General features: G+C 45.8%; 1 protein-coding gene across 2 annotated transcripts; it reads right to left on the reverse strand.

Moving 5' to 3' along the window:
- Positions 1 to 8,901: 8,901 nt before the first annotated feature.
- On the reverse strand, positions 8,902 to 13,847 carry LOC112069054 (zinc finger protein 500). Of its 2 annotated transcripts, none has more exons than XM_024136320.2 (6): positions 13,511 to 13,847; positions 12,821 to 13,259; positions 12,593 to 12,717; positions 12,268 to 12,388; positions 11,174 to 11,954; positions 8,902 to 9,253 (listed from the first exon to the last, which is right to left on the reverse strand). In XM_024136320.2, the coding sequence occupies exons 2-6, from the start codon at positions 13,122 to 13,124 to the stop codon at positions 9,142 to 9,144; spliced, it is 1,443 nt and encodes a 480-aa protein (XP_023992088.1). In that variant the 5' UTR covers positions 13,125 to 13,259; positions 13,511 to 13,847; the 3' UTR covers positions 8,902 to 9,141. The 2 variants fall into 2 exon arrangements, with proteins under 2 accessions (XP_023992088.1, XP_023992087.1); XM_024136319.2 differs by having other exon boundaries at positions 12,268 to 12,412; positions 13,511 to 13,846.
- Positions 13,848 to 16,716: the final 2,869 nt, after the last annotated feature.

Genomic DNA, 16,716 nt, shown 5'->3' on the forward strand with positions numbered 1-16,716 from the left:
GCCTTGCCTCAGGATGGTAAGTTAGGGGTTGAAGATATCCCTCTAGTGGTGTGGGGGCTGTGCTTTGGCAAAGTGGGTGGGGTTATATCCTGCCTGTTTGGCCCTGTCAGGGGGTATCGTCAGACGGGGCCACAGTGTCTCCCGACCCCTCCTGTCTTAGCCTCCAGTATTTATGCTGCAATAGTTTGTGTCGGGGGGCTAGGGTCAGTCTGTTATATCTGGAGTATTTCTCCTGTCTTATCTGGTGTTCTGTGTGAATTTAAGTATGCTCTCTCTGATTTTCTTTCTTTCTCTCTTTCTCTCTCTCTCTCTTGGAGGACCTGAGCTCTAGGACCATGCCTCAGGACTACCTGGCCTGATGACTACTTGCTGTCCCCAGTCCACCTGGTCGTACTGCTGCTCCAGTTTCAACTTCTACCTGCGGCTATGGAACCCTGACTTGTTCACCGGACGTGCTACCTGTTCCAGACCTGCTGTTTTCAACTCTCTAGAGACAGCAGGAGCGGTAGAGATACTCTGAATGATTGGCTATGAAAAGCCAACTGACATTTACTCTTGAGGTGCTGACCTGTTGCACCCTCTACAACCACCCTAATTATTATTATTTGACCCTGCTGGTCATCTATGAACATTTGAACATCTTGGCCATGTTCTGTTATAATCCCCATCCGGCACAGCCAGAAGAGGACTGGCCACCCCTCATAGCCTGGTCCCTCTCTAGGTTTCTTCCTAGGTTCTGGCCTTTCTAGGGAGTTTTTCCTAGCCACCGTGCTTCTACACCTGCATTGCTTGCTGTTTGGGGTTTTAGGCTGGGTTTCTGTACAGCACTTTATGACATCAACTGATGTAAGAAGGTCTTTATAAATACATTTGAGTCTTGCCATCCCACTTAAACATCTTAATATCCCTGAGCAATATATATAATCTGAAACACACACTTTTTTTATATCCTTCCCACAATTCAACTCGATCTTCATCCACCCCACCGCAGTATGTCCTTCAAGGGCTGCCATCCCTGACCCTGGCCGCAGACGAGAGGGTTAGACCTCGGGCCTTGTATCCCACAGCGACACCGCCACTCAGCCGTGAAGGCTTGCCCACAGACTGTGCCTGTTGCCTTGGCGATGCTGGAACGCAGCCACTAGGTTGGACCCAAGGCACAGAGCGCATCTCAATAGTCTGATGTGGTTTCTCCTCCCCTTCATCTGCACTGATCTGTAAAGGCAGAGGAGGTGACAACAACATGGTGTGACTATGTCTGCGGGGCATTCACTTCCACCACTCCAGTTGGTTCACGTCAGTACAGATTAAGGGAACAACACAAGGAGAGGAAGACATTTTAGACTATTGAGATGCAGCCATGGTGTCCCAAACTACAGGGAACATCCTCCCTAAGGGATATACTGGTAAGGGGGGATGGACGGATCAGAGGAACAGCCAGTGAACAGACTGATGTTGTTGGAACCAGTCCAGACAGCACTGCCAAAGTTCAACCCTCAACTGAGACATAAACCTCAAAATGAATCCCCGGTTTTAATAAACAAATAAAAGATATGGGATGATTTGATGATAAACTGTGTTTGTATGATTCACTGAGGATTCATTAGAATCTCACAACACAAAAAGCATTATTCATAGACAGTCTACAGGTTGAATGTCCCTCGACAAATTAATTTCCTCACATAAAGCATACGCCATAATAACGGTTTAGCACTTGGTTTCCCAAACTCTGTTCTACCCTAGAACTACACAGCTGATTTAAATAATCAACGCTTGATGAGTTTGGGAAACCAAGTGCTAGACTGTTATCATGGCGTGGCTGAAGTGGAGCAGGTTGAGAGCTTCAAGTTCCTTGGAGGTCAAGCACTCCAAGACAGTCGTGAAGGGGGAATGACAAAACCTCAGGAGACTGAAAAGATTTGGCATGGGTCCTCAGATCCTCAAAAGGTTCTACAGCTGCACCATCGAGAGCATCCTGAGTGGTTGCATCACAGCCTGGTATGGCAACTGCTCGGCTTCCGACCGCAAGGCACTACAGAGGGTAGTGCAAATGGCCCAGTACATCACTTGGGCCAAGCTTCCTGCCACCTGGAACCTCTATACCAGGCGGCGTCAGAGGAAGGCCCTAACAATTGTCAAAGACTCCAGCCACTCTAGTCATAGACTGTTCTCTCTGCTACCACACCTAATCAAATGGCTACCCAGGCTATTTGCATTGCCCCCTCCCCCTCTCTTTTACACCATTGCTACACTCTGTTATCATCTATGCATAGTCACTTTAATAACTCTACCTTCATGTACATATTACCTAAACTAACCAGTGCCACCGCACATTGACTCTGTACCAGTACGCCCTGTACATAGTCTCGCTATCGTTATTTTACTGCTGTTTTTTAATTACTTGTTACTTTTATTTCTTATTCTTATCTGTATTTTTTTAACTGCATTGTTGGTTAGGGGCTCGTAAGTAAGCATTTCACTGTAAGGTCTACACCTGTTGTATTCGGTGCATGTGACTAATACAATTTGATTTGATTTGAAACCCTGGTCGAGCAATATCTTTTATCTTGATCATCAAACGGTCGAATCAGAGAGCCTGATGCTGTGGGTGAAGTTCTTAGTGACCCGGTGATCTTCCCTCATCCAATCCCCACTCCAGAACACTCTGCTCCACTCAGCCACAGAGTTGCCTAGCAACCCACAGAGCCACTCAAAATACACATGTAATGATGGGGCGGTGAGTCGAAGGAGGTGCAGGTGAAACGTTTTAATAAAACAACAAAACCAAGAACACGACACTAACATAAGGCAGTATGCCGATACACAAGAACAATACCAACTGGTGAGTGAACCTGGGAAAGTGACATATAAAGGGGAGGAAATGATGAAGGGAGTAGAGTCCAGGAGTGAATCATAATCATAATGATTCACAGGTGCGTGTAATGATGAGTGCCAGGTGTTCGTAATGATGTATCCCAGGACCGGTGGTTAGTACTCTGGCGATGTCGTACGCCAGAGGGAAGGGGCAGGAGCAGACGTGACAACACAGGAACTTCAGAGCGCTAGGATAATGAATCCCCACTCTATCCCGGCACTCCTCTTCCCAACCGGAAGCACATTCACTGTAATTATATCTCCATCCATCTTTTTCACAAAGGGGAATATGCTACACACCAGTGCATGGTCTCACCCCTTCCATGCACACTGGGTTGATGTGGGTTATAAATGGTTATAAATCACATCGATAAATCCACAGTTGTGTGAGGACAGTGATAGAATGCTCTGGTATTTAGAATGCTGTACGGTAAAAGATGGTTCTGAATCACGTCGTCAAAATCCATATTTCAACAGACACAAAAGGGCTTACGAGACAGACGCCAGTGATTAACGTTTTTTAAATATATTTTTTGTATTTTTCCCCAATTCTGATCTTGTCTCGTCGCTGCAACTCCCCAACGGGCTCGGGAGAGTAGAAGGTTGAGTCATGCGTCCTCCTAAACATGACCCGCCAAACCACACTTCTTAACACCCGCCCGCTTAAACCAGAAGCACCAATGTGTCGGAAGAAACACTGTTCAACTGACAACTGAGGTCAGCCAGCAGGCGCCTGGCCCGCCACAAGGAGTCGCTAGAGCGCGATGAGCCAAGTAAAGCCCCTCCCGGTCAAACCTTCCCCTAACCCGGACGACACTGGGACAATTTTTCGCCGCCTGACCGGACTCCAGTTTACGGCCAGTTGTGATACAGCCCGGATCTAACCCGGGTCTGTAGTGACGCCTCTAGCACTGCAACGCAGTGCCATAGACCGCTGTGCCAATTGGGAGGCCAGTGATGAAAGTTTTAAACCAGCGTCCGCTAACACAATTAGCACATGAAGTGCTTCAGTACAGTCTGGTAGATTAATAAACATGCTGCTTTCAAGTACAGACAGCAATGTAATCCCCTAAAGGCAGGATTCAGTACAATCAGTAATGGCAACCTAAATGAAAACATGGCCCCTGGGGACCAGACGGTAGAGCAGATTACGAGCAGCCTTGGGCGACAAACCTCTAACCCCCACTGTTGGCAGTCTATCTCGCTCTCCGACACACACAGGATGTATGTACAGTACACACATGCACCAAAACACACATTTGAGGGGTGATGACTCCATAACCCCCTACGGAGTTATATTTTATTACATATTTGGGGGGGGGGGCCATTTTACTGCTAAGGGGGGGGGGGGGGGGGGGGTGATGGAAGGGAATTTTTGGGCAGGGAAGAGGCAGGAGAATAGTTTTTTGGAGAATTGAACAAGTAGCCTGAGGCAGGAAGACACCAAGTGTAACAACATATATAAAAACAGTTATAGTTGGATCAGAAATGGAGATGGGTAACTGGGTACATACTCATAATACAGTACAGTACAAGAACTGCATAATACAGTACAAGAACTGCATAATACAGTACAAGACCATTCCCACATACTGAAGTTCATTGATGACGAAAACCACGCCATTTACTGTAGGTCATGAAAACGTCTGACAATATTTAGGTGACAGCCACAGCATGTGCCTGCATAACTGTTCATTTGTTTCCTTTCCCTGGGGGCAAAGCTGCTTATGTTTTCAGGGGCTGAAAGGGGATTACATACACCACACCAAAATATACACACCAAAAAATACACTGTGTACAAAACATTGAATAAGCAGTAATATAACTTATTGGTGAAATTGTGAAGAGACATAGACATTGTATACACAGTGTACAAAACATTAAGGACACCTGCTCTTTCCATGACAGACTGACCAGGTGAAAGCTATGATCCCTTATTGATGTTACTTGTTAAATCCACTTCAATCAGTGTAGATGAAGGGAAGGAGACAGGTTAGAGAATGATTTTTAAGCCTTGAGACAATTGAGACATGGATTGTGTATGTGTGAATGGTCAAGACAAAATATTTAAGCGCCTTTGAACAGGGTATGGTAGTATATGCCAGGCGCACCGGCTTGAGTGTGTCAAGAACTGCAATGCTGCTGGCTTTTTCACGCTCAACAGTTAACCGTGTGTATCAAGGATGGTCCACCACCCAAAGGACATCCAGTCAACTGCGGGAAGCATTGGAGTCAACATGGGCCAGCATCTCTGTGGAACGCATTTGACACCTTGTAGTTCATGCCCGATGAATTGAGGCTGTTCTGAGGACAAAAGGGGGTGCAACTCAATATTAGGAAGGTGTTCCCAATGTTTTCTACACTCGATGTATATACATACCAGAATATATCAACAGAAAACACAGCAAAGCCTTGAACACTCCTATACGCACAGAGCAAAGCTATAACACCACTCTCTCTAGCCCCCACACAGTGCGTGCACACACAGCGATTCCTCTCCCTCTGTGCTCTCTGTGAGGGCTGAGAGGTGTTATAACACTAAAGCCCTGGGTCTGAGGTCTGTAATGGAACAGTTAAACCCCACAGACCTTGGGGGAGGGGAGAGGTCAGAGAATGTAATGTTTCAATTAACAAATCATGGCCTCAGTAGCATGGGGAATCGACCCACCCAGAAAGCTACTCCGTATTCAGGTGGGTGTGTGTATGTGTGTGTGAGTGAGAGAAATAGAGAGGGATAAAGAGACAGAAAGAAGACAAAGAGAGAAAGAGATACTAATCAAGAATACCTGTTCACAGTATACATTTTAGTCATTTGCAGACACTTATCCAGAGCGACTTACAAATTAGCGCATTAATCTTAAGATAGCTAGGTGGGACAACCACATATCACAGTAAGTACATTTTTCTTTAAATCAGAAAAGTCAAAGCTAGTAAGGGGGGAAAAGTCAAGTGTGCGTGTTAGCTCACGAATGGCATGGGGCATGGGTGGGGGGGGGGGCGGTGCTGTGGGACATGCATACGTAGCAGCAAGAGGAACAGCCCCTCACTACCTTCAGGCTACGCTCAAACCCTACACCCCAACCCAAGCACTCTGTTCTGAAACCTCTGGTCTCTTGGTCCTCCCACCCCTACGGGAGGGCAGCTCCTGTTCAGCCCAGTCCAAACACTTCTCTGTCCTGGTACCCCAATGGTGGAACCATCTTGCCCGTAAGCTAGGACAGCAGAGTCCCTGGCGGTATTCCAAAAACATCTGAAACCCTACCTCTTCAAAAACTATGTTAAATAATCCCACAGCAACCCCCCCTTGCACCCCCTTCTCAACCCAAACCCCCCGCTTACTAGCAGTGACTTTGCTGATAGCTTCTTTGAGGAAAAATGTACCTACTATGACTGTGATATGTGGTTGTCCCAACTAACTATCTTAAGATAAACGCACTAAGTTTCTCTGGATAATGACTAAAATGTAGTGGAATGTGCAGAGGAGCGAAGTGAAATTGGAGAACTTGGGAGGGTTGAACACCAGCAGGCTGCAGCGTTCCGGATAATTTGCTGGCTTTTATGGCACAAGCTGGGAGCCCAGCCAACAGAGTTGCAGTTGTTCAGACGGGAGAGGACAAGTGCCTGGATTAGGACCTGCGCTGCTTCCTGTGTGAGGTAGGGTTGTACTCTACGGATGTTGTAGAGCATCAACCTGCAGGAGCGAGTCACTGCTTTGATGTTTGCAGAGATTGACAAGGTGATGTCAAGGGTCAAGCCAAGGTTCTTCGCACTCTGGGAGGGGGACACAGTGGAGTTGTCAACTGTGATGGTGAGGTCTTAGAGCAGGCAGGCCTTCCCCTGGAGGAAGAGCAACTCTGTCTTGTCGAGGTTGAGCTTGAGGTGGTGGGCCAACGCCCAAGCTGAGATATCTGCCAGGCACGCAGAAATGTGTGTGCAGAGACTGAGACGCCCAGCCCTGAGAGGGTGGAGAGGAACTGATGGTTCACGGTGTCAAAGACAGCGGATAGATCTAGGAGGATGAAACAGAGGAGAGTCAGCTTTGGGGGTGCTGAGAGCTTCCGTGACACAGAGAAGAGCAGTCTCGGTTGAGTGACCCATCTTGAAGCCTGACTGGTTAGAGTCAAGAAGATCATTCTGAGATAGTAAGAGAGTTGGTCAGAGACAGCATGATCAAGTGTTTTGGAGAGAAAAGAAAGGGTTTGTTTGTTTTGACGTCAGAGTAGTCAAGTGTTCATTTCTCGAGGAGGGGAGTGACTCGGACCATTTTGTAGTCAGAGGGGACGCAGCCAGTGGTCAGGGAGTCGGGAGGCCAGACCTCACTAGTTGCAGGATTTAATCTGGAGAGAGAGGGGTGAAAGAGGCCAAAGCGTAGGGTAGTTCTGTGTGAGAGACCAGTGAACTCAATAGGCTGAGTCAATGAGGAGCGGATGTCCTCCACCTTTTCAAAGTGGATGACAGAGTCGTGCACAGAGAGGGAGGAGGGAGGAGAAGGTGGGAAATCGTTTCCTAGGGTTAGAGGCAGAAGCTTGAAATGTTAAGTGATAGAAGTTGCTTCAGCAATGGATACAGAGGAAGAGAAGGAGGGAGTGAAAGGATGATAACTTCCGGAGGACCTTTCCTCCATTTCCGCAGCCTCATTCTGTCAGCTCGCAGAGACACAGTCAGGGAGCAGGAGGGGAGGGCCGAGAGGTAAGGGGACAGTGCAAGTCATAGGACGCGGAAAGGGAGGAGAGTAGGGTCGAAGAGGCAAAATCAGGAGACAGAAGGGAGAAGGATTTACCAGAAGGGAGAGATGATAGGATAGAAGAGGAGAGAGTAGTGGGAGAGAGCGAGAGCGAAGATTGCGATGGCGCATGACCATCTGGGTAGGGGCTGGGTGGTTAGGGTTGGAGGAAAGGGAGACAGAAAAAATGAACTAAGTAGTGATCAGAGACCTGGAGGGGGGCTGCAGTGAGCTTAGTAGGAAAACAGCCTCTAGTAATGATGAGGTCAAGCATATTGCCTGCCTTGTGTGTGGGAGGGGACTGGGAAAGGGTGAAGTCACAAGAGGCAAGGAGGGAGGGGAAAGAGAGAATTGGAAAGAAATCAAGAGCAGCGAGCCATCGTCAGGAAATTAGCCTATCAAGGTGTCAAGCTCATTGAGGAACTCTAAGGACACCTGGTGGGCGATGGATGTCAAAAATCCTAAACTTGAGTGGACAAGTGACAGTGACAGCAGGGAATTCAAATGAGACAGGTGAGAGAGGGAGAAAGGAGAAAATCTCCAGTTAGGAGAAATTAGTAGCCCTGTGCCACCACAATGACCAGATGCTCTCAGACTATGAGAGAAAACGTAGTCAGATGAAGTGAGGGCAGCTGGAGAAGCAGTGTTCTCTGGGGTGGGGTGATCAATGTCTCTATCAGGACAAAGTCAAGGGACTGAAGAGATGAACTCAGCGTTCTTGATCGCAAATTGGCAGTTCGAAACGCTGCCAGAGACCAGGAATTCCACATGGGCTGTGAGCGCAGGGTAAATTAGAAGGGTTGCAGCCAAGGGGTGGGGAGGCTCTGTAAAGCCTACTGGGAGAGGAGTGAACAGGTATAGAAAACACACACATAGTTGCCAAAGCTACAAAAAAGCTAAATTTGATCTGAAAATTACTAGGTAAGATACTCAAGTGAGAGTGTGGTGTGGCGCCTTCCTCGAACAGGTCGGCAGAACAGCCTGACACAACCTGAGGGAACAGGGGAAAGGGACTTCTCTCTGTAAAAAGCAGAGAATGTGACTTGCAAAGCCAACAGCAGGCCAATAATGCTCCACACACACTAGACGTAAAACGTGCCGACGTCTTCAACCAGCCTACTATACTTTAAGTGCATGTCTTCTATACATTATAATGGAGAACACAGCAGTAAGACTGCTCTCTGGTGGCAATTAATGGTACTGCACTTACCCCCCAAAAAGTACAGTACCTTCTAAAATCTTGTTCCTGCTTTTCCTTACCTTATGGACCAAAGAAAGCATATTCAGAAATAAGATACTGTATCATCATTGTAAGACCGACCATGAATACACCTGGTTTTATTTCGGTTAATTACTTTATATGAACACTACACATGGAGGATGACTAACGACACAAAATAGGGAATGTTATGCTAATCGTATCATAGATAATCAATCAGTTTGCACGTTTGTCACCTTTGCTAACATACACAACCATGTAGAGTAAAGGGTAAAAGCACCGTCTCAGTATAAAAACACTACTAACAATATAACAACCTTTTAAATTATGCAACACTTAGAAATGCCTTCTCTTCCTCCCGTAGGGAGCGCTGCTTTCCTTTCTCGCTCTCACCATTTCCTGTCTTCATCATTGTCTCTTGACAGGTGGAGTCATTCCTATGGGACATTAGTTTAAAATGCAGACAGAGGTGCAGGTAGGCCTAATTCACATAAGACAAAATGCTAAATACAGTGCATTCGGAAAGTATTCTGATCCCTTTCCTTTTCCCAACATTTTGTTACGTTACAGCCTTATTCTGAAATGGATTAAATTCATTGTTTTCCTCATCAATCTACACACAATACCCCATAATGACAAAAGCAAAAACAGGTTTTTAGAAAAACAAATAGCTTATTTACATAAGTATTCAGACCCTTTGCAATGAGACTCGAAATTGCGCTCAGGTGCATCCTGTTTCCATTGATCATCCTTGAGATGTTTCTACAACTTCTATATAAGGTCCCACAGTTGACAGTGCATGTCAGAGCAAAAACCAAGCCATGAGGTTGAAGTAATTGTCCGTAGAGCTCCAAGACAGGATTGTGTCAAGGCAGAGATCTGGGGAGGAAGGGTACCAAAAAATGTCTTCTGCATTGAAGGTCCCCAAGAACATAGTGGCCTCCATCATTTTTAAATGTAAAAATTATGGAACCACCAACACTCTTACTAGAGCTGGCCACCTGGCCAAACTGAGCAAGAACCCGATGGTCACTCTGACAGAGCTCCAGCATTCCTTTGTGGAGATGGTTGTCCTTCTGGAAGGTTCTCCCATCTCTGCAACACTCCACCAATCAGGCCTTTATGGTAGAGTGGCCAGACAGAAGCCACTCCTGAGTAAAAAAGGCACATGACAGCTTGTTGGGAGTTTGCCAAAAGGCACCTAAAGGACTCTCAGACCATGATAAACAAGATTCTTTGTTTTGCTAAAACCAAGAATGAACTTTTTGGCCAGAATGCCAAGCATCGCGTCTCAAGGAAACCTTGCACCATCCCTACAGTGAAGCATGGTGGTGGCAGCATCATGCTGTGGGGATCTTTTTCAGTGGCAGGGACTGGGAGACTAGTCAGGATCAAGGGAAAGATGAATGGAGCAAAGTACAGAGAGATGCTTGATGAAAACCTGCTCCAAAGCGCTCAAGACCTCAGACTGGGATGAAGGTTCACCTTCCAACAGGACAACGACCCTAAGCACACAGCCAAGACAATGCAGGAGTGGCTTTGGGACGAGTCTCTGAATGTCCTAGCCAGAGCTCAGACTTCAACCCAATCAAACATCTCGAGACGCTCCCCATCCAACCTGACAGAGCTTGAGAGAATCTACAAAGAATTGGAAAAACTCTCCAAATACTGGTGTGTCAAGCTTGTAGCGTCATACCCAATAAGACCCGAAGCTGTAATCACTGCCAAAGGTGCTTAAACATTGTAATGAGTAAAGGGTCTGCATCCCACTGCTGGCTTGCTTCTGAAGCTAAGCGGCGTTGGTCCTGGTCGGTGCCTAGATGGGAGACCAGATGCTGCTGGAAGTGGTGTTGGAGGGACAGTAGGAGGCACTCTTTCCTTTGGTCTAAAACAATATCCCAATTCCCCAGGGCAGTGATTGGGGACATTGCCCTGTGTAAGGTGTCGTCTTTCGGATGGGATGTTGCACTTATCGTAAGAGTAGGGGTGTTAACCCCGGTGTCCTGGCTAAATTCCCAATCTGGCCCTCATACCATCAGTCACCTAATCATCCCCAGCTTACAATTGACTCATTCATCCCCCCTCCTCTACCCTGTAACTATTCCCCAGGTTTATTTTTTATACATTTGCAAAATATTCTAAAAACCTGTTTTTGCTTATTCATTATGGGGTATTAAGTGTAGATTGAGAAAAATAACAATTTAATCAATTTTAGAATAAGGCTATAACGTAATAAAATGTGGAAAAAGTCAAGGGGTCTGAATACTTTCCAAATGCACTGTAAGAACACTCATTTTCCATTTTAAAATGTTTTCTCCCATTAGCTCCTACTGAATGTGACCCTGTTGACCATTTACCCAGTAGAGGGGAGAGCGTTGCCATCCTGGTCATACTCATCCTCATGGTATGGCAGGCCCTGGTGTACCCTCTGGTAGTGCACCCTCAGGTTGCCCCTGTGGGCGAACCTCTTGCCACACTCCTGGCAGACGAAGGGTCTCTTCCCCAGGTGGACGTCTCTCTGGTGGGCCCGGAGGTTCCCGCTGCGGGCAAAACGCTTTCCACACTGGGTGCAGCCAAACGGCCTTTCCCCTGTGTGGACACGGGTGTGCACCGTGAGCTCTGACGGAGTCAGGAAGCTCTTGTCGCATACCAAGCAGGGGTACATCCTCACCCCTGTGTGGCGCAGCAGGTGTCTGCGCTGGTGGGACGGGTAGCTGAAGCTCTTGCCGCAGTACGGGCAAGTGTAGGGTCTCGCCCCGCCCAGTGTGTGTGCGTGACCTTGTGCGTGTTTCTGAGCGTGTGCATTGGGGTGTGGTCTGACTGGATCCTTGGCAGCCAATGACCAGCGGTTCTGATGAACTAGGCCCCTCCCTCTGTCGTCTCTTGGTCTCAGGCCTCTCTGGGATTGGTTGGTTTGGTCCTGTGACTGTCGGGGCTCTCTCTGCTCTAGTACCTGGTCTGGGCTCTGGTCCAGGAAGCTTGGATCCTGAAGCTCTAGAGGAACCCCACTGGCCCAGGGGTCAAGCCCAGGAGACCTGTGGTCGGGTCTGGGAGAGAAATGTCCAACCCGGGGGCCATGGAAGAAGGAGGTGGAGCTCTGGCTCTGAAGAGGTCTGGGGTCTCCCTCCCAATGGGATACTACCAAGAGATAGGAACAACATCATGAAGGGGGCTCAATACACTCATTCCAACAATTCCACAAGTATAAAATACAATACAGTATGAAAAGACAAGGTTTATTTGCTCTAAAATCGCAGCGTCTAGTTGCGATAGTTGTTGGCCAAAATGCTTGATTTTGCGTGCGGCAATTCTGAAATTTGCAAGCCTTAGCATAATATGCAAGGAATTGTTGATTCACCCAAAAAAATTATCTATCGTAGAATCGCTAAATCCTGGAAGGACTGTAAAACACAACTTGTAGATTGATTGGTTAAGGATTACACTTCCTTACACTTTGCCTTGGTCCCTGTTGTGTCAGACAAGGGTTCTCCCAGCCTCTGACCCCCAGCAGAAGAGCTCCTCCCTGGCCCTTGGCCCTCCCCCTCCACAGGGGCAGGGTGGGACTCCTCGAACTGTGGAAGAGGGCAATGTTTAAGCTGAAGGGAAAGAATAAAACATTAATGTGGGGGCCAGCGTCACAGCTGTGTTAACAGCCTTTGAATAAATGAACCATTGAAAACTCAAAGCAGCATGACTATCTTTGTGACATAGAATAAAATGGTAATTAAATAGGGAAAGACAGACATTCTTATTGTGTTAGAGAATGACTGACTGACCTCTTCTTTGATGGAGGACCCCTCCAGCTCAGTCCTCTCCTTTTTCATCCTGTGGGACTTCTTACACCCGCTGTCCTGGACCAGTGGGGGGGTCTCAGAGGCCGCATCCGAATCCCAGCTTGAACCTGAACAAACGGTGCAGGACAGACAACCAGACAGTAGTTTAGGGGTGTTTTCAACCAAAATGTTCCTAAGATCATTTTCAGATGAGACATCTGGTTTTCTTACCAGCCCTTGGTTCAGACTGCTGCCTAGGGCTGCCATCTCCTCCTGTTTTTCTCACTGGTCCTTCTACCACATCCAGTAGGCCCTCTCCTTCTTCTTCCTCTCCTTCCTTCTTCAGCCTCCTCTCTGCCCGCTCCAGCCTCCCCCTCAGGCCTGTGATCTCCTCTCCTCTCTGTGTAAGCTCCTCCTGCTGCTCACACAGACTGCTCTCAAAGATTTTGGCGATCTCACACACCGCTGCCGCCAGCAGGGAGTCCATGACGGTGGCCAGCTGGGCATGAAACGTGTTCCTTACAGACTCCAGCATTGTGGCTATGTTGGTGTCCTTACCCCCTGCTCTGGGGGCAACAGGGGTAGATAGGGTGGAGGTTTACACCGAGTCCCAAGGAGAGGAGCACTTCTTTGCTGTCAATCAGGTGGGGTGGTGAAGAGGAGGATGTCACTATGGTAGAAGATGATACAGTAATTTATAAAGATGTGACCCTCTATCTGACATACAGCAATGTTGAAGTCAACCTGGCTACATCCGTCTCCTCTCCAGTCCACCAGTTATCTGGATCTGAGCCAGTCTGTGAAGCATAACTAGCTACAAAGCCAAGTAGCCAACACCACACCCTTCCAGAATCACTGCTCGTTAGCTGGCTAACCCACTAATATCCAGTCTACATGCTGTTAATAACAGATGAGACTTACCTTAAAACAAACACTGAAGACTGTGAAGAGTGCAGCCAGGCAAATCAAGATAGCTAGACAGCTAAACAAGGGTAGCTCTGGATGGCAGACTCAGTTAACGTTATCTAGCTAGCTGGTTAACAAAGACGCAAGAAACCTGGAAGAGCAGTTACTGTATGTAGCTACAGTACTTGCTTTATTGGTCGAGTCATTTGGAATTCGAGTAGACAACTCAAACTCTCAGATTTATGGATTTTTCAATTGACTAAAATGGCTAGCGAAATCTATGGAAGCAAGCCATGTTGATTCTCAGTCTCGCGATAATGAGACGTTCTTCTCTACGGGATTTGCAATTCCCTAGCCGGAAAGATGGGAGTGACCGCAAAAGGGAAATGAGTTTGGAGCTCTAAAGCTTTTTATTTTATTTTATTTTATTAACAACAAATCAATACAGGAAGTACATGTGGGAACACAAGTATATATAAATAATATACAAAGGACAATTGGGCTAGGGGGTACAATATCACATTACACAAGGACCTTAAGGGACAAACATACACTTATAATTCGAACAGGTTTCTTGTTAGTAGAGTATTTAATTGTCCTTAAATATAGTTACATTTATTTTTGTAAGGTAAGACAATGTGGTGTTTTGATTGTAAATTTACATTTGTGAATATGAAATTTGGCCAAAAGAATAATAAAATAAATTACATATAATTGTTTCTGCTTATTTCTATCGTAAGTAAAGAATCCAAGCAGTACATCTCTCCACAATAGTGTAAAATCTTCATAAATGCGTTCAATTATAAATCTACTGATGTCTTGCCACAGTTTCCTTACATGAATACAATGCCAAAAAAGATGCAACACCGTCTCTGGGTGGTCATTACAAAAGGTACAATTTGAGTTTATGTTTTCCTTAAACTTCTTCATTTACATTTACATTTACATTTAAGTCATTTAGCAGACGCTCTTATCCAGAGCGACTTACAAATTGGTGCATTCACCTTATGATATCCAGTGGAACAACCACTTTACAATAGTGCATCTAACTCTTTTAAGGGGGGGGGGGTTAGAAGGATTACTTTATCCTATCCTAGGTATTCCTTAAAGAGGTGGGGTTTCAGGTGTCTCCGGAAGGTGGTGATTGACTCCGCTGWCCTGGCGTCGTGAGGGAGTTTGTTCCACCATTGGGGTGCCAGAGCAGCGAACAGTTTTGACTGGGCTGAGCGGGAACTGTACTTCCTCAGAGGTAGGGAGGCGAGCAGGCCAGAGGTGGATGAACGCAGTGCCCTTGTTTGGGTGTAGGGCCTGATCAGAGCCTGAAGGTACGGAGGTGCCGTTCCCCTCACAGCTCCGTAGGCAAGCACCATGGTCTTGTAGCGGATGCGAGCTTCAACTGGAAGCCAGTGGAGAGAGCGGAGGGGAGAATTTAATAATTTAGTGGCTGGCAGGATATTATTTATGAACAATTTTAAAGGAAACTTCCTTAATGTTGTTAACAAGTGTGTGTGGCAACATCCAAACTTTTTTCCAACAAATATTATCAATAAATCTGTTCCAATAAGGCATGAGATAAGGTATAGATACAACATCCTGCTGAAACAAGGTTCGTATCGCTCTGTTGTTGCATGGACCAAAAGAGAAACAAATCGTTCCTACTGATGAGTTAACAGGGTCAACGGAAGGTAGGCTCTGAGGGTCAGGTGTTGACACATTCCTGAATAATAAAGCAACACCTGAGGGAATGGCATCTAAAACAATTGCAAAATCTTTAGGTGTTACAGGGACCTTGTAACGTGATAAGAATTCCTCATAACTAAGTAAAAAACCCTCTGCATTTACCAGTTGGCTCACCAATAGGATATTATTTCGGAACCAATATTCTAAAAACAAAGAAGTATTTTTATACAATATATCCCGATTATTCCATATATAATATCTGCGTGGAGAAAAAATATGCTTATAAATTAAGGACCATGACAAGAAAACCTGCCGATGAAAAGCAGAATGTTTCACTAACTCAAATCTAGGTGAGGTGCCATATTTCAATTTGACAGAGCTGTTACCATTTGTATAGAGTCTTAATATCCTTACAGAACAAATCCCCAAAGCCAAGTCTCTCAAGGGGGTGGAAGATGAACTGATGCTCTACTGTGTCAAATGCTTTATAAAAATCTAAAAGTAATATGAAGCTATCCTCAGTTATTAGGTCTGAGTAGTCAAGTATGTCTAATACTAGTCTGATATTGTTAGAAATATGTCTGTTCCTCATGATGCCAGACTGTGTTTCATCAATGATTGCATCCAGGACTTCTTTATTTATTTTTGCAAGTAGTAAGGCTAATATCTTATAGTCATTATTAAGAAGACAAATTGGACGCCAGTTATCGATGAGCAGCACTCATTTTTTAGGTTTAGGTATCAGTGTTATTAACCCCTGACTCATTGTAGGAGGGAGAACATTGTTTTTAATACTCTCTAAAAAAGACTTCAAATAGGAAGGGAGCTCCTTGTTCAGAAAATCATTTGTAAAATTCTGAAGTAATTCCATTAACACCTGGAGATCTAAAGCACAGACAGAAGGGATTAACCCAGACTGGGGTTATATAATTGAAGCATCCGTTTAGAAGGTTCTCACCACATATGGTAGTGAGAGAATGTCTAGTCACGGTTAGTGGGAGAGGATGGAACTAGGTGAAACTGGGCCGACATTCTGCTATTTTTCTCATCGATTAAACATCTGATCTCAATACATTTTTCTGTTCCCAAAACTACGAACACAGTACACTAAATTTGATAGACTTGACTCTTCGCCAAAGTTTTTTAAAAATTGCGTTGTTTAGGAGTGCAAGGTCGAATTAAGTTTGTGCACACACGCATATCACCGAGGAGACGTTCCCTAACAAAAGTATGCAAATACATGCTACAACGCGCTAATAGGATCTCGCGCTTGGTCCTGCCCACTATGCTTCATTTGCTCCCATTGGAAACGACACATATTAACTATTTTGGGTTAGTTCTATCTTTATCTAAAGCCTTAAACTTCAAATCTGTTTTGTAATATACTGACTGGCCAAACAGCAAGTAACAAGTGACAAATCGGGTTGGTTTGTGACAGCAGTCATTTGCTGACACGGCTACGCTAGTTGTCATAGTTCATAGTAACTAAGGGTGTGTGCACAGTGGTATAGGCTGATTGGTAACCATCAGAAGTTACAGTA

Source organism: Salvelinus sp. IW2-2015, unplaced genomic scaffold (genome assembly GCF_002910315.2).
Source record: "Salvelinus sp. IW2-2015 unplaced genomic scaffold, ASM291031v2 Un_scaffold875, whole genome shotgun sequence".
NCBI lineage: Eukaryota > Metazoa > Chordata > Actinopteri > Salmoniformes > Salmonidae > Salvelinus > Salvelinus sp. IW2-2015.